Here is an 18,648-nt window from a genome sequence, read left to right on the forward strand (position 1 = left end):
AGGATCATTTCCCCAGTACAGTAACGGTAGGGTATCCCTTCTAATCAAAGGAGGAAGTATGGTCACTGGCTGCATTTTTCAGATTGTATAGGCCAGGGTGCATTGCGTGTCGTTGGGGGCAGATCTGGACCTGATCTCTGTGGGGGCAGAGAGGGGTGCTTAGATGTTGGCACATGGGCATGCAAACATTGCACACCCCTTGTGCACTGTGGAGCTTAGCGTTGGGGGGCTATGTGCGTGCAGGCAGAATACAGATGTGGAGCAACCAAGGAAAGGCTGGGAGGGAGACGGAAGAATCTTTTACTATCTGGATCCTCCAGTTCTTCCTGCCAGCACCAACTCGCTCCATGGTAAGAGTGCATTTAAGCTCCCTCATTGTTCTTTCCCAGACATGCATCTGCTTAGCATCCAACCCAACTACTGGGGATGGGCATTGGCCTGTGGTTATGACCCATAGTGTATTCGATTATTTAAATTCTGTGATATGACTGTCTTTTTACATATATTGAACCTATGTTGTTCACTCTCTGGCATCAAAATAATTAGAAGTTAATTATGACTTCTTTAGGATTAGCACTTTTATTAATGCCAATGTATGATGAAGGACAGGAGCTGAGGCAGCTATCACAATATATAGGATTAAAGTAAGCATGCTAATTAATTGATTTGCGGCTATCTAGGATATTCACTAACCAGGAGTACCAGAGAGAAACATTTCCTATATGAAGTAAGAAATGGGCCTGACTGAACCATAATGTCAGATCCAAACCACTTCAAAGTAGTAGGGGGCCAAACTTCATGGTTTGGGCCCCTCTTTAGTGTTAGGTGCTATGTTTTAAAGTAATAGAATTTTGCTTCCTTGCTGCTGATTGTTAAATCTTCTGGTTAAAATAGAGAAGAAAAAGAATATATGTAGCTACATACTGTGTTTATCTTTACTTTTCAGTTGAACAAAGAAAATAAGACCCTGAAAAGAATTAGCATGTTGTATATGGCTAAACTGGGGCCAGATATCATTACAGAAGAAATTAACATTGATGACGATGATTCATCCACAGAAACTGAAGGTAGCTCGGGTTCGTGCAACTCGGTGCATTGTCAACAGCAAATGAAAGGTGAGCTCTGCTTTTGAATAGACCGCATTATGCAGGATAACTGTTACCATATCAAACATACATACTGTAGAACAAGTTACAATGCAATGATGGAGTAGTCCTACACTCAGGTGAGAGCTTTCAGTGTTGTTGACTCAATAAAAATAAACATTTGCATTAGTCTAGTAACAGCGATATGTCCGTCACTTGTTACTTTTTACATACACAGAAAGACTGAGGGCAGGGTCACCTATGGCATTATTTCAGCTGCTGTTTGTGTAAAGTTTCCTCAGTAGGCATATAAGGCAGTGTTCCTTGCCAGCTTTCATTTGGTATCTCTAGATTTCCTTCCATGAAAACCCTGTGTCCATCTAACTTTGCGTGAGGCACTACCAAAATAAATGGGTTAAAGAGCGACTTTTGCACTGGGACAAACAGCAAAGCTTGAGGGTCACAAAGGGTGTTTATCCCAGAGAACTCTATTTTATTAGTAAGTTTCTTAGTTCCCTTTTCTTTTTTTGCAAGCAGTCCCTACTGGAATAAGAACTTCTCTCCCAGCCTGATTCTGCATAAGCTTGTGTTGATTATGATGGCATGGCTTCTAACAAAGGGCATGTATGGATTTCCCCAATTCAGCATTATGAGACAAGTTAAAATGCTCCCTTTTTAAAAGAACCTCTACTCTTTCTAATCGCAATAGCAGTAATCCTACTACTTACAGAGTGTTTTATGGTTCTGAGCTTTAATCGTGTTAATTGCTCTCAGTTTAACTTGTGTGACCTCACTTAATTACTATACTGCTGCAGCCTATGCTAGTGAAGAAAGAGTCTGGATGTAAAGATCAGACACTGTGCAGACATGAACTAGATAATTGTCAAAACACTCCCGTGTAGTAGGGAAGTATGATTCTCCCCATTTTACCAACGAGAAAGCTGAGGCACAGAGCAGTTAAATGCTTTGTCTAACACTGCACAGCGAATCACTGTCGGAACTGGGATCGAACGCCAGAGTTCCTAGTACTTCCCCTCGGAGAAAGAAGCCAAGGATCCTGTTGGAGGTTGAGAAGAGAGGGAGCAGGGAAAAGTCTGGTTGGGTACTGAGAAGGGTACTAAGGAAGTTGAGAGAATAACTGAAAGGTCAAAGGTTCAGATAAGCATGTGCACAGTGAGGGTGGAGGGAAAGGGAGGGATGCATTGTATCTCTTGTCATTGTTGAAGACCACATTTCCTTGTATTTGATTACAATACTGCGTCTGTTTTCCAGGAGTTAGAATAGCTGGTTTCTATTCCCTGCTCCGTCACTGACTCACTGTGAGGTCTTGGGCAAGTTACAACCTCCCTGTGCCTCAGACTTTCCTTCTGCACAGTAGAAGGATAATAAATAATCCTGCCTATCTCACATGGGTGCTGGGAGTCTTCCTTAACATTTGTTAAATGTTTGTGATTTTTGAATGGAAGTGCAAAGTATTTTAGCAGTGGTATAATAGTCACTGTAGTAGGAGGGGTTGTATTGTCCCACTGGCTGGAGGGAGATCACGTTTGTTTAAGCAGGGAGATCTTTGCTGATTTGCTCCAAAAACAACACACGGAAAACACCCCCAATCCTTGCCAATGTACTTGCCCAGCCACTTGCATGGAAAGTTCCCCAGGTGCCCATCCCAGAGAGAGCAGGGTGGAGGCTGCTATTCAGACAAAAAGAAAAAGTTTGAAAAGCCCAATATTTCCAGGGATTTTAAATAATTTTAATTGCTGCTCCCAATATGCAATATCCAGTATATCCAGCAACCATCTCTGCCCAGTCTGCAATTGACTAGGAATAGATGTTGAAGCTAATGGTTTGGTATTCAAAGAGCAGCAGCACTATGAAAAATGGAAGGCAGGTGGGGAATCAGAGGGTTTGGTGAGGACTAATAGAACCAGTAAGTCTGTATCTTTGTGTCTCCTTATCTTTTAGTGTTAAGCAACAATTTTAAACTAAGCCCTTATGCTCCCAATAAGAAGTGATTGTAATCAAATGTTTTCTTCCATTGTAATTTAATTATCAAAATATGAAGTAAATTAAGAAATAAATTCCGAGGAGAAAATTACTAGAATTAGCTCTTCTATCAGTTAAAAGGTTATATGCTGACTCACTTCAAATAATGTCACAAGGGTTATAAATTGGCAGCTATTCAGGAGTATTTCTTCACAGAAAACCTCCCAAAGTATTAAGTGCCTGTTGTTTGTTTATATCTTATTGTGACAAGAAAGAGATCATGATCCGAAAGGAATTCAAGTGCATTAATTTGTTTTACAGGCAGCCTCTAAAAATATTTTTCTGTTGCCACATGGCCTCATCTTGTGAGGTGCTGAGCGTCTCCTGAGGGGACTGAGGGTCTTCAGCATCTGGCAGCATTGCACCCATAATAGCATATTGCTTTGCAGAAAGAGTTTTCAGCAGAAGGCAATAAAAACAAAGACACAAGAACTGGACAAGGGAGATTACCTTGGTAGAGCAAATCTGAAACTGTAGCCACGTTGCAGATCTGTTGTATGACACCTAAGAGAAGCATGTGTCTGTGTATGTATTTATGGAACCTAGGCTATGACTGATATTTTGTCTTTGCAGCCCAGTGTGTTTCATGCTCGGCTGTATCCACATAATTGTTGGATTCCCCACCCCACCCCCTCGAGTATAAGATGAAAAAAAATTTTTTTTTTCCATTCCTGAAAATGTAGAGCTGCGAGATCAAATTATATCTGTTCAGGAGCAAAAGAAGACCTTGGCCATTGAACTGGAAAACCTGAGGCGCAAACTTGTAGAAGTAATTGAAGAAGTATGTATTGTAGTATGGAAGGCGAGACCATTAGTGTGCATTCAGTACCTTTTGTATGTAGTGTTGGTTGAAAACTGTCAGTTGTGAAGTTAATTGAATACTATCTAATCGGAGGGTTCACCAACCTTGTTGTACTATGGACCACTTCGTAAGAGACAGGTCCTTCATTGACCACCTTAATGTATCCCCCAACTCCCAAATTATTTGATTTTGTGTGGATGTCCAGGAAGGGCTTTGTGGAGCAAGGATTGTTATTCTCTGGTCTAAACTGTGGTGTTGTGTGCGTTGGATCTGCCACCACAGAATCAGCTGCAGAATGAGGGCCCCAGGACACCGAGGGTGTCAGAATCTAGCCCTCAGAATAAAGATGGTGCAGTGGTTAAGATTCTAACCAGAGGACTCGAGAGACCCAGAGTCAATTCCCTATTCTGCCACAGACGTCCTGTGTGACCTTGGGCAAGTCACTTAGAGGAGGAGATTTTCCAAGCCATAAATGGTGTCTGGTGCTTAACGCTCACTGAAAGTCAATGCGAGTTAGGCACTTAACTGCCACTCACCAATGTAACTAGACAGGCAAAGGGGCTGTTTTGAACCGATGGCATATAGAACTAAACCAGTTTCAAACTGGGGTAAGCTATGTACTGATGCAAATCACAATTTATAATCATTTGTCCTGTCTGCCCTACACCTGCATTCAATATTCCAAGCAACAGCTCTTGGACAATAAACAGAGACATCCTCTCTCTCCCCTTGTCTGCCCCCCCCCCCCCCCCAAATTGCATAACTAGCTTGCCTGTGTTAAAATTCAGTCAATAGTGGGTAAGCGAATAACTTTTTAATCTTTTACCTTGGAATCTGTCAGGATAAAGGCAATGTAGAAGTACAGATATGTTGAATTTGCTGCTGTAATTGGTGTGTGTCATGAAAGTGGGCAATGCAATCTTCAAAAGACCAATTTGGTTCTGCAGTACTTCGTAACGTTTGAAAACAATATTATCTCGAGGAGAGAAATATCAATGAGTCAGGTGGGGAACTCCCTTAAACCCCTTTGAAAATTACAATCTGAAGCCGAAAGTAAGCCCTCCAGTCAGAAATCAACTGTTCAAAGTAAATCTGCATGTAAACTAAGATGCAATAATATATTATGTTGTTAATTAGATTCTCACTAATTTATTATTAATCTGTGTCTCATTTATACTCTTCTAGGTAAATAAAGTAAAGGAAGAAAAAACTGTTCTGACAGCAGAAGTTCATGAACAAAGGAAACTATTGGAAAAATGTAACCGAGGTGCGTGTTCTCAATATTGTTTTTTCACCATCTTCCTCCCTTGCTACTTTATCGCCAGATAATCTGCAGAGCTTTTTCTTAAATTGTGTTGTAATTTATCTTCTTAGTGACTGAAGTGACATTTGGGCCATGTTGTGCTAGGCACTGTGTAAACACGTAGGAGACAGTCCTTTCTCTAAAAAATCTCATTCTTTAAATAGTCAAGACAGGTGAAAGGTGTGAGTGATGGGGAACCAAGGCACAGAGAGGTTTAAGTTAATTTACCCAGGTTTTCAGAGGGAGTCTGTGGCAGAGGTGGAAATTAAACCCAGATCTCCTGAGTCCCATTTTGTTGTCTTAACCACAAGGACCAACCTTCCTCTTAACTTAGGAACTTAATTTTAAATATCTACAATTCCTGATGCATTGCAAAGTTTTACATTCAAAACAGCACACACAAGGGCTACACCCATCAATATTCAAAGTGAGCGATCTTCCCCACTCATACACCATTTCCTGTTTGAAGTCTTCTCCAAATCATTCCCCCACAATCATTCTCCACCAACTCCCATGAGAAAACAGGTAGGTAGGTCCTGCAGCACCCCCCCCAAAATCTTCTGACTCAGGCTACTACACACAAAGGAGCACAGTCTTCTCACAGAATGTTCTTTGACAAGCTCTGTCCTTTTACACCGAAAGGGACTATTAATTTGAATCCATCAGCTGGCGAGTGTCACACTGACAGACAGATGTGGTCTCTCAAGTAGTGGGGATTCCAGACAATTTATGATGTCATAGGAAGATGTACACAGGATCAGCGTAGTCTGTCCCCTTCTACAGTGTTGTGAAATTCGGGATTCTGCTGTTGGCTTGAATATTTAGCAGGAAATGCTTGTATTTGTTGTTGTTTTGTGAATCCCACAGGCTGTTATTGAGCACAGGGAAAGAGTTTGCAGAAACATCAGTGGGCTTTCTGGAAGCTTTCATAGATCATGTAAGAACAATAGAACGATGGAACAAATTGCCTAGGGAAGTCATGGAAGCTCCTTCACTAGAGGTTTTCAAAAAGAGGCTGGATAGCCATTTGTCTTGGTGGTTTAGTCACAATAAATCCTGCATCTTGGCAGGGGCGTTAGACTAGATGACCCTTGTGTTCCCTTGTAACCCTGTGGTTCTGTGATTCTATGTATTTCCTCACTTTCACTTGCAATTCCATTGCTTGAGCATCCGAGAACGTGAAGGCAGCACTTTGAGGACTCTAGAGGTACGTCTACATGGCAAGCAGAAACACACAACAGCGAGTCTAAGAGCCCAGGCCTACAGACTTGGGCTTGTGGGACTCAAATTACGGTCCTAAAAATAACTGTATAGACGTTCCAGTCCAAGCTTGAATGTCTAGACAGCTCTTTTTAATGCCGTAGCATGAGCCCCATATCCCTGAGTCTGTAGTCTTGGGCTCTGAGACTCGCTGTTGCAGGTTCCTGCTTGCCATGTGGAAGAACCCTAAAAGCATCATCAGCGTGATAGACTGTGCCAAGGAAGTGTCTGCTGGCATGGTGTGATGGATGAAAGCAGGGGCTCTTCTTAACACCTTCTACAATGTTTTGTTGAAATATCTTCATGTGCTTGAGCAGAAGGGCAATCCATCTGCCTAGATCCAACGGAGTAGGCTAATACCAGACCAGTGTCTAGTATAGCAATATATTTGTTATTTGAGTGGTGATGCACATAGTAGAAATGCCCTACCACCTAGAAGATAGGATACATAGGCAGACAAAATTACTTGACCATACACTGATCCCTCTGTCCTTTGTGTGAGCTAGCAGAGCGCTGGAGCTTACCGATTTGCTAGTTCTCATACACTCTATTCCTGTTAGCTCTTGTATACCATGCAGCTCTGTTGCAGAGTTCTGTAGATGTAGAAGGAATAAATTATTCTGGCCAGGATTGGTGAATTATCGTAAATTTTTTCTAATTGTTTTGTTCAAGAATTTTCTTTTTTAAATGTAATTTGAGAATCAGTTGGATTTTAGCAGCCTATAATCCATGTCACAAAGTACCACTGACAGTGCTTTGCTTTAGACCTAGTTAAGCTTGTCTCCAAAGAGGCAGGGGATTTACCGAGGGTGGTGTTTGAAATAGTATGTCATTACTCTGAAAACCAGTCCTTAGTCAGTTAGAGCTGAAGTGCATTGAGAGAGCAATGTGTGCAAGTAGTCATTAAGAGACTTTTTTTAAGGGTTTATTGATATTACTCACAGGTCAGGATTGAGGTGTATGGGCAGAACAATATGAGGAAGTTTGCACAATGCCTGGCCTCACTATGGCTATTTTTTTTAGCCAGCAATATCAGTCTCACTTGCATAACCATTGTTTTAATACGTTACACTCAGTAGTACTGATCTTACCTTCTTGTTGCAATCTCATTGGTCTCTGATGTAAAGAGACCCCTTGATACAGAGCCACTAATCTCTGGTAGCCAAATGTGAGTTTCCTGGAAATGCGTGCTGCTTTACAAAATATGCAACAATCGTTTATGGATTGAGTATTACGCGTATAGGGCTAGATGGTGGAACATGCTGACACAGGGGAATAGGACCCCATTTACATCCTTGTGCTTGTTACAGGGTTACTTGAGTCCAGGTATGACAGAGTAAGTACTATTGTGCACTTGCTTATTCCTTCCTGTAATACGTGGGTGGCGGAATGGGCAGAGCCTCATTTTATCCCTTGCTCACTGGTATGCAACAACACTGAAATAACAATCTTTATCTAGAAATATTGCAACATCGTTACCAGAGAAAAAGAGGAAGAGGTAGGAGTATGGAGAGAAGCAAAACATGGGCTGATTTTTTTCTGAGCTTAACAGCCTCATGGAAAATAGGAATGAAATTTAAGCCAGAGATCTTTCATGGATTTGGTTTTAACTAGCCACAGTGGTGGGTGCCATTATTAAAAGCCCAGATGGATGGATAAAGGTGTTGGGGGAATAGCATATTTAGTAGGTCTTAATACATGAATAAGTATTGTTGGAAATTTTATGGGAGCAAAAGTTAATTTAGAGAATTTGATATGGTATATAGTCAACTTCGCACCGTGTACTGCCAGCCTTACAGGACATGAGAAAAATAATAGAAATAATGTCCTTTTTTTATGTTTATATAACAAGAAATATCCCAAAGTACTTTCCAAACATTACAAACTTGGGATGTGTATGTACACATGGGGAGCATGTGCACCCGTACATAAATTATAAGTAAATTGTATGTATCATTTCACCCACCATTGAAAGGTAGCCATCTCTGGGTGGAGTTTAACTACGTAGCAGTCCATAGCAACACTACACAACAGTTTAGGACCAGAAGGAAATAATGCAGTATCTAATAGTTCAATGATTACGCATATAAAGAGGAAGTCTAGGGAAGAAAAGGAGGGCAAAACAAAATCAGAATAGTATAGGTGGTTGGAAATGAATGTAGAAATATGGACATATAGAACTACACATTTTTATATCCTTTGTAAGGAATCAAAATATATTGAGCAATGTTGTCCCATTGCCTGATAAAACAAACTGTATATTTGTTAATTTCTTTGCTAGCTCGTTTTTATTCAGCTTTGTCTGTTTTTGTTTTTTAAATAGTGTCTGTACTGGCAGTGGGAGAATATGAAGAACTCCAGGAAAACTTTGAGTTGGAAAAGAATTTACGGAAGAAAGCGGAGTCATTTGCACAAGAGGTGGGTAGATCAACAGAAATCCTGCAGATGAAGGAATTCCATAAAATATGGGTCTTGTAAAATACAAAGAGGTGAGAACAGGTTTTGATGGTTTTATGGCTAAAGCAGACTGGAGCCCAGACCTCTTACAGACCATTTCTATGGCCTTGAGCAAGTCACTTAACCTTTGTCCATCAGTTTCCCCACCTGTAAAATTGGTCTAACAATACCTACTTCACAGGTATGTTTAAGGAATAATTCTACAATGTTCATAAGACACTTTAGGATCATTACTTGGTAAGTGCCTTAGAAGTGCAAACTATAATACATTTTACCAATGCAATTTATTAATATAAATGTAACATTTCCCTCTATTTCATTTTTTAATTTTGCTATTAAATTTGAGATGGCTCAGACAGTCATAACATGAGAATTTATATTCCCAGAATATCGGCTTAATGTTGCAAGGACGACTTTCTTTTTTCACTCTGGCTTGGAGTGGAATACTTTTACTCGCAAAATATATGAACCCAGCCAAAGAAATATGACACTGCACAATATTCAGATATATGCAAATATGTCTGCAGTTCGGAATATGTCTTCAGAGAAGACCCAGTGTTGGTGAAGATTTCAAACAATCATCTCTGCGGGGGAGAGGCATAAATAGATTTCAGTGTTGTGAAAATACAAAGAAGAAAATGAGCTTTGAGAGAACATTATGAAATGTCTGTGATAACTGTCCCAATACCCTCTTGGTCAGTGGGTTTCAACCTGTGGTTGGACGGCCCCTGGGGGTCTGCAGACTCTAATATTTCCAAAAGGATCCACACCTCCATTTGAAATTTTTTAGGGGTCTGCAAATGAAAAAAGGTTGAAAACTACTGTTCTAGGTGGCAGTATTGTTCACCATGGGAATTCTGATAAACTCTAGCGCAATCTTGCCAATCCCAAGCACTGAAAAGTCGTGAGATTGGCTTAAAACTCATGCAGTTTAAAAAAATAATGTTCTTCTTTGCGTCCTGGTTTTTGAGCTTTAGGGTACACATGGGTTATGTTATCAAGCATTTTCTCCATAACTATGTAGGCTAGAAAACTGTTTTTTTTAATAGAAGCTGAGATTCTCAAATAATCATGTGACTCTGGAACCCAGGGTTTTAAGGAGAACACCAAATATTGCAAGACTCATAGTAAAATAAGAGCTGGCAAAACAGCAGTGTTGTGAATGGTAGAAGTATGTTAGGTCTGATTTGAAATGTCCATTCAATTTTGAACACCTGGGTGCAGGCAGGCAAATAGAATGTGCTTTCCTGGGCACTAAATTTCTTTTGGGCAACTGGCTGGCTTTTTATTTTCTTTTAACCAAGTCTTTCAAGAAATCTCTGCTTGATAACTCCTGCGCATCTAACTACACCCACTAGGCTAGTGATCATATTGTGTGGTAAGGGCATTTTTTGACTGGGAGATTACGGAAGCGAATGGATGTGTTTATTGGATGCAGTGTTTGCCAACTACACCTTTGTCTTGGTCTGGATATTCATAATGCTTCATAGATGAAGAGAGTCATAGAAAAAGTTGTTTCTTCAAAAAAAAAAAAAACCCTCCAAATCCCCCAGGCTTTGTTGATCTGAGAGCCCTAGGTAGGCTATGAATGAACTTTAAAGAACTGGGAACTCTTTAGGGGAAGAAGACACTGTGAGTATAGCCCAAAACCACCCAGTGCTATGCTTTGTCGTTCTGCTGCTGGTCAGTGGGCCATATACAGAGGTTGATGAGCCTGCTACGGCCTTGGCAAGCTCAGTAGGTGGAGGCACATGCTTTTAGAACGAGAGGTACCAGGTTCAGTCTCCCCTCCCAACAGCCCAGAAGCCAAGAGAAGGTCTCTGCTGACAGCATGACGCTTATAAGGCTTTCCAGCTCCAAAACTAGTGTGCATTGCTGCTACACGCGCAGCAAATCACTGCTTCTAGTTCCTGTTCAGCTTTGTATTTGAACAATTGGCCCAGCTATTCATTAGTACAGATATTCAAGGAGAAAGATAAGAGTTTCAAAGACAAGAGTGTATAGGGCCAGACGTTAAAGGGTAGTTAGGTACCTTAAGACACAGATGGGTGTCTAGTGGGATTTTCAAAAGCATCTAGGCATTTAACTCCCAATGATTTCAAAGCTGTAACAATTGACTTCAGTTTAGGATCTGTCCCATTGACTTCAATGGGACTGCTTCTCTGAATCAGCAGCACTCACGTATTTAAGGTTTTGCAGGATTGGACCATCTAGATTGAAATGAATGACCTATGGTTCCTTTGAAAACTGTATCAAAAAAAGACTAGTGGAGGCAACAGAAATAGAGTAAGAATACGTCGAAGGAGGCCAGCATTTGCCAGAGAAGATTCCAGTGTTTATTTGTCTGGAGGTGGTTGGTCTGGTTTTGGTTTTGGTTTTTTTTCCCCCCATATATTTATAAATAAAATCGTCAAATACAGGCATCTGCCATCTTCTGATACACATCACAATCAGCTCAACAAGCACACTGCCCCTTCTGCATTCCTATGCATCATATCCACACTGAAAATAGAAAAGTGAGAACAGGATGACCGTGAACCACTCTAAAAAGAAAAGCCTTCATTAGACAGCTGGCAGGTTATCAAGTGTCATTGGCTATACGTTTTTTTTTTTTCCAGAGAATTACAACCTGTTGCCAAGCACAATCCTAATGAATATGTCAACAAGAACAATAACATGCTGTGCTAGATCTGCAACACATCATTCTCCAGGAAAGATGTCTTACGCTGTTACTCTAATTTAAAAAAATATATAAATAAAATTCTGCTCCCAATAATCCTAGAAACTGTGGAACAATGTTTCAACTACTTAAACTAGTAAAGAATAGTAACAGTAAGGACGTGTCTACATGGAGACTTTGTGCGCAGCAAGGTGGGGTGTGAATCTACAGCGCTCTACCTTGCCATGTGCTAACTGGCCATGTGGACCCTGCTACTGTGCAGTAAACGTTCCATGATGTACTTTAGCTTTACTGCTCTTTTGAAATGGAAAGCACCCTGGCTTGCCGTGCACTGAGGCCCAAATTTTTAAAGGTATTTAGTAGGGTTGTCAAGTGATTAAAAAAATTAATTGTGATTAATCACACTGTTAATAATAGAATACCACTTATTTAAGTATTTTGGGATGTTTTCTACATTTTCAAATATTGATTTCAATTATAACACAGAATACAAAGTGTACAGTGCTCATTTTATTTTTGATTACAAATATTTGCACTGTAAAAAACAAAAGAAATTGTATTTTTCAGTTCACCTAGTACAAGTATGGTAGTGCAACCTCTTTATCATGAAAGTTGAACTTACAAATGTAGAATTATGTACAAAAAATAACTGCATTCAAAAATAAAACAATGTAAAACTTTAGAGCCTAAAAGTCCACTCAGTCCTATTTCTTGTTCAGCCAATCACTCGGACAAACAAGTTTGTTTATATTTGCAGGAGTGGTGCCTGCTTCTTGTTCGCTATGTCACCTGAAAGTGAGAACTGGTGTTCTCAGGGCACTGTTGTAGCCAGCATCACAAGATATTTACATGCCAGATGCGCTGAAGATTCATATGTCCCTTCATGCTTCAGCCTCTGTTCCAGAGGGCATGCGTCCATGCAGATGACGGGTTCCGCTCTATAACAATCCAAAGCAGTGCGGACTGACGCATGTTCATTTTCATCATCTGAGTCAGATGCCACCAGCAGAAGGTTGATTTTCTTTTTTGATAGTTTGGGTTTTGTAGTTTCTGCATCAGAGTGTTGATCTTTTAAGACTTCTGAAAGCATGCGCCACACCTCATCCCTCTCGGATTTTGGAAGGCACTTCAGATTCTTAAACCTTGGATCGAGTGCTGTATTTATCCTTAGAAATCTCACATTGGTACCCTCTTTGCATTTTGTCAAATCTGCAGTAAAAGTGTTCTTAAAATGAACATGTGCTGAGTCATCATCCAAGACTACTATAACATGAAATATATGGCAGAATGCAGGTAAAATAGAGCCAGAGACATACAATTTTCCCCCCAGGAGTTCAGTCATAAATTTAATTAACGGATTATTTTTTTAACAAGCGTGATCAGCATGAAAGCATGTCCTCTGGAATGATGGTCGACAAATGAAGGGGCATACGAATGTTTAGCATATCTGGCATGTAAATACCTTGCAATGCCAGCTACAAAAGTCCCATGCAAACACCTGTTCTTACTTTCAGGTGACATTGTGAACAAGAAGCGGGCAGCATTATCTCCTGTAAATGTAAACAAACTTCTTTGTCTGAACGAGAAGTAGGACTGAGTGGACTTGTATGCTCTAAAGTTTTGCATTGTTTTGGTTTTGAGTGCAGTTATGTAATAAAAAAAATCTACATTTGTAAGTTGCACTTTCACAATAAAGAGATTGCACTACAGTACTTGTATGAGGTGAGTTGAAAAATACTGTTTCAATTGGTATTCTATTGTTTAACAATGCAATTAAAATGGCAATTAATCACGATTAATTTTTTGAGTTAATCGCGTGAGTTAATTGCATTTAATCGACAGCCCTAGTATTTAGGCATTACTGCGCTCACTGTTGCAAGGCCTACCTGGCTTGAAAGTCTAAATCTCATTTTCAAAAGGATTTAGGTAGCTAGGAGCCCAAATCCCATTGACAGTCCGGACCTATGTCTCTGTGTGGACAAGCCCATAGTCTTGAACCTCTGCGCAGAGTTATGTTTCAGTCAGGTACAGTTCAGTTGCTAAACCCTTAATTATTTGATTAATGCGTTTGTAACCAAAGCAGATTTAGATTTACATGATACAGAAGAGAGTGCTTGTACATGAACCAATACCAACTAGAGTAAATCTAGCAGCCTCCTGCAAATGACAGGAATGACCAGTCAAAAGAGAAATAAAAATCATCCACTGAACAGAACAAAAATCATTCTTTCTTTATATGGCCCTCAGCACACACCCTTCCCACCACAAAAGCCTAGGGAAAGAGATGGTCTTTGAAGCATACCCTTAGGGTCTATTTGGACCAAGAAGGGGAGAATTTTCCAAAGTCCTGAGGCTCTTGAACAACATCTTGCTAGCTGACCCTCTTCTTTTAAAATCAAGGGACACGGAGCTTGAATGCTTCCACTGGTCACAACTGTGGAAGTATGGCAAGGTGAGATGGGCAGTCTCAGGTAGGAGCCTCTCTGGCCATTTATGGCCAGTTGAAGTCAATGGGAATCTTTCCATTGGGTTATTTTATTTTATTTTTTTTAAAGAGTTTTGAATCAGGGCCTAATAATATTTTATAAATCAAAAACCATACCTGAAACTCCACTTCAGTGTATTCAAAACAAAAGCAGTTACAGATGTGGAAACTGAAGTGAATTATTGTCTCTCTCTATATAATAAAAATATTTACTTCTAAATGTCTTGCTCTATATACTTTGTTCTTAGGATAGTTTAACTTACTCATCACACTTACTACAGGTAAATGGCAGCAATTTTTCTCCTCCTTTAAGTCTCCTGGGACTATACAATTGCTGCTGTTTTATTACCATTTCCCCCCATGTTTGCCTGTGATTATGTCCATATAATTTTTGTATCCTGAAAACCAACATATAGGATTACTAAGGATCACCTTTCATACCCTACATTTTGCTAAGTCTTTTGCACTTCTTACCACTGCTTTAGCTTTCCCTTCTGAAGTGCAGCATAGTTATTTACTTCTGAATACTGGATGATGCAGAGATTGTTGTCTCTGTCAGAGATAAGCCATTTGTATCTACAGAGCTAGGATATTTGTCAAAATGTACAGGGACACTGTCTGGTATTATGGACCCAGAATTTTAAACTGAATGAAAAAAGGCAAAACAGAACCTACAGAACTGAAATATTTTCTTATATGAAAAAATGATATGTAAGCTATGTTTTAGTATAGATTCAAATTTTGCCCTGCAAAGTTGTTACCCAAATGTTGCAGTATTGTGCCAGTGCACCGGAACATAAAAGTGAAATTGACTGTAGAAACTGGCATAAAAGTGTAAGTAATTACTTTTTTTACTTTACTGAATTCTGACAACGAAGAAAGACTAAGCAAAGAAAACAAGTGGCAAAAAGTAATGTATATGTATAAATTCTTTTCCCTCTTAATCATCTATCATCTTAAAATCACTCCTTTATTAATTTTTAATCTGTTGTTAGAAATAACACCTCAGATTATTTTGTTTTTTCAGTTTGATTTACGTTATGCATTTGACAGCATAACCTACTGGTCAGTGTGTGTTGCATCTCCTCCTTTGTGACCAACCCATAGAGCAGTGTTTCTCAAACTGGAGTCGCCGCTTGTGTAGGAAAAGCCCCTGGCGGGCCGGGCCGGTTTGTTTACCTGCTGCGTCCACAGGTCTGGCTGATCGCGGCTCCCACTGGCCACAGTTCGCTGATCTGGGCCAATGGGAGCTGCTGGAAGCGGCGCGGGCTGAGGGATGTACTGGCTGCCGTTTCCAGCAGCTCCCATTGGCCTGCAGTGATGAACCGCGGCCAGTGGGAGCCGCGATTGGCCAGACCTGCGGACGCGGCAGGTAAACAAACCGGCCCGAGCTGCCAAGGGCTTTCCCTATACAAGCAGCGACACCAGTTTCAGAAACACTGCCATAGAGGATATGGGTCTGTCACAGCTCTCATGTGGCGAGCCTGACTCGTTAGCTCAAGTGCTATACTTAAGCTTTTCATCACTAGAGGTCCCTTGTTTAATCCCTGGTGTGCAAGCCAAGATAGCAGCAATTAGTATGAAGTTCATTTTACTGTTTCCCCTGTATATTCAGTTTCCCCAATTGTTAGTTTTGGTCTTTCATGAGCAGCAGGGGAGAGAAAAACATGTTAAAATATTGGAAAATATGATTATTAAATCAGCATTTTTAGAGGGACTCAGGGACAGGAGTATTTGAAACTACTTTTAATAATGTTGACATCGATTTCTAGCTGGTATCCCTTTAATAATCTGAGGTGGTGCTAAATGCACAGACTAGGACCCTGCAGTCACATCCATGTAAGCAGATCCTTGCAATCATGTGAAGCTAAGTGGGGCTTCATGTGGACACAAGAATCCATTCACACAGCTGACTGCAGGATTGGGGTCGTAGAAGAAATGTGTTTAACAAAATATGATTTTTAACCCATTGGTTGGATATGATTTTGTAATGATTGCATTATGTTAGCTCTGGCATTTCGGGAAGAGGCCGAGTGGGGGTCGGACTTTAGGGGAAGAGCCGAGCAGGAGTGGTGTCTAGGGGCAGAGTGCGGGCAGGGCCTTGGGGGGAAGAGGCCGAGTGGGGGTGGGGTGAAGTGGCAGGTGGGGTGAAGCGACTGGTGGGGCCTCGGGGCACGGCAGGGCCCAGGGCACAGCAGGGGGCAGGGCCCCAGTTCGGGTGCTGGGGCCCACAAAAGATTAATCTGACCCTGTGTGTGTTGAGGACCCCCTATTTTTTTCGGTGGCCCCAGAGCACCTACGGAGTCAGCGCCTATGCCAGAAATATCTTTTGGGATGTCTTGAAGCGCTCTGATGTCTCATTTTGTCACAGGTGGGTTTTTTCTTTATAACTGTAGAATATGTGATAAACATTTTGCTAAATGGAGTAGAACTTGCTTTGAGTAAATCAGGAACATACAGGCCAGTGGAGCGAGTGTTCATTGTGATGAACAGTATTTGGAGTGAGTGTAGATGCTGTCAAAGCCATTCTTTTGCTCAAAGTTAACGTTAACCACTCTTGTTCAGAGCTTCATGATAAATTTATTCAGAACTCTGTTACTGGAAATAAGCCACCACTCTGAGTAATATGCATGTGTCACTGTTGAGTAATGACCTGGCAATAGTAATGCCAGCACATACACTTTATCATAGTGCACTTCTGTCTTTTGTATGACTATTTTGTGAGCCTAGAAATATTGTCCTGGCTTTTTATTTTGACAATAGAGGCCCTTTAACTAGAGGGTGGGTGGGTGGGTCAGTCTGTCTGTCTATCTATCTAATCTAGATTGAACACCTGCAGCACCTCTTAATTTCAGTGGGAGCTATTCATGTCCAGTAGGTGCAGGACAGGGCCCGCCCATTCAAATCAAACCCTTCCCTGCATGGTTATGCATCTCCCAGGTGACACTCTGAGGGTACCATTACTACTGAGATAGCAGGAGTCAGGAAACCGTGCAGACAGCTGGAATACGGTGCATTTATGTGTGATGCTCCTTGTGCCCCTTGTCTTTGCTATAAGTGATGAGGATCTGCCACTGAAGTGCAGGCAGTTGGGAGGGGAATATGTGTGCTAGGTGCAGGTGAGAGAGAGCGAGCGAGCGCACACACACATAAGAATGAGAACACTTGAAAATCCAAGCTTTTGATTAAAAAAAAAAAAAAAAATCCAGTGCAGCTTTAATTATAGTCGTTCTGCTAGCACCACCATAATATGTATTTAATTAATCAAAAATGATGTAACTTCAAACATTAGAATTCATTCTCTTTAGAGGTTCTAAAGAAACTGAGTAAATATTGTCAGCTGTGGTGAGGAAGGGGGGAGAAAGGAAAAGGGTTTAAAGTGAGTCATCCTTTGTAAAAGCTACAAGAATCTGAATAAAAGAACTAAATAAATGGTGGGGGGGGAGGGAAAGGAAGGGGGATGGATGAGGGAATAGAAAATCTGTATCCACCTGAATAAGCCAGGGCTGTTAACCTAGGGATCTTGGCAAGCATAATCAAAATGCTAGTGTCATGTTTTAAGAGACATTTTAAGATTTATCAGTTTTTTGTGAAATGCTATACAAGAAAACAAAGGCACATAGAGGGGATCTTGAAGGCCACAGCAATAATGTAGAGGCTAGACCTGAAAAGCAATATTCCACAAAGGAAAGAAAACTGTGTTAGGTACCATAAACACAAATGAAAAGGAAGATATGACAGTGCTGGAAAGCAGGAGGGGTGTAGGAAGCAGAGCTAAGGAGCTTGATGCTACAATCGCATTTGCTTAATAAAATATATAATATTAAAGATTTATTAAGCACGTATCTTGCCTTGCAATGATACTTGTAAAGTACTTGTAGACACTTTGTTAGCATCTCTCATTGGCTCCTATGCAAGACCTGCACCTGAAATTACTTTTGAAACCTTGCTGAAAGAAACAGACTTCTGTAAATGTTTACAGTGAGCAGCAGAATGGTTTGGATTATATATTTTTATATTTTAAGAGGCCAACCTAGGCTTTACCCAGAGGTAAATTCACATTTTATAGTCCCCTTTTTAATATAGGTTTTAAAAAAACCCTGTATCATGCCTTGCCTGCAGCTTGCTTTAATTTTCCTCTCAATCCCTGACCATTACAGATGCATTTTAAAAGTGTGTATATACAGTACAATGTCTGTATGTATACATCAACTGTACAGTACAGTGTCTGTATTTAACTTTGTTACCTTCAGGATGCCCCTTCTCATTATGGGGCCCTGTGAAAGTGCTTGGTTGGCACGTTATTTAATCCAGGATTGAACCTTCCTATATAGAAAGGACAGATGCTGTTATTATTTTTGTGACTCTTAAGAAGGACTGTCATAATTGCTACAAAGGATGATGACCTGTGCCCCTCATGAGATTGCATGCAATTGAGTCAGAGATCTGAGTGTGTTGAGCTGCAGAAGAACTCTTGTTTAGAGCCATTAATAGCATTTGAGTCATTTATAATGACCATGTGGCATGTCTGCA

The 18,648-nt window shown here is 40.6% G+C and overlaps 1 protein-coding gene across 1 annotated transcript in view; it reads left to right on the plus strand.

Annotated features, from left to right (window-relative positions):
* SHTN1 (shootin 1) overlaps positions 1-18,648 on the plus strand; it is a 97,879-nt gene that overhangs the window by 31,721 nt on the left and 47,510 nt on the right. The window contains exons 5-8 of the mRNA XM_054036256.1: positions 947-1,115; positions 3,812-3,909; positions 5,116-5,197; positions 8,817-8,911. Coding sequence (XP_053892231.1) covers positions 947-1,115; positions 3,812-3,909; positions 5,116-5,197; positions 8,817-8,911 — 444 coding nt within the window. The remainder of the gene's footprint in view (positions 1-946; positions 1,116-3,811; positions 3,910-5,115; positions 5,198-8,816; positions 8,912-18,648) is intronic.

Source organism: Malaclemys terrapin, chromosome 7 (genome assembly GCF_027887155.1).
Source record: "Malaclemys terrapin pileata isolate rMalTer1 chromosome 7, rMalTer1.hap1, whole genome shotgun sequence".
Lineage (NCBI taxonomy): Eukaryota > Metazoa > Chordata > Testudines > Emydidae > Malaclemys > Malaclemys terrapin.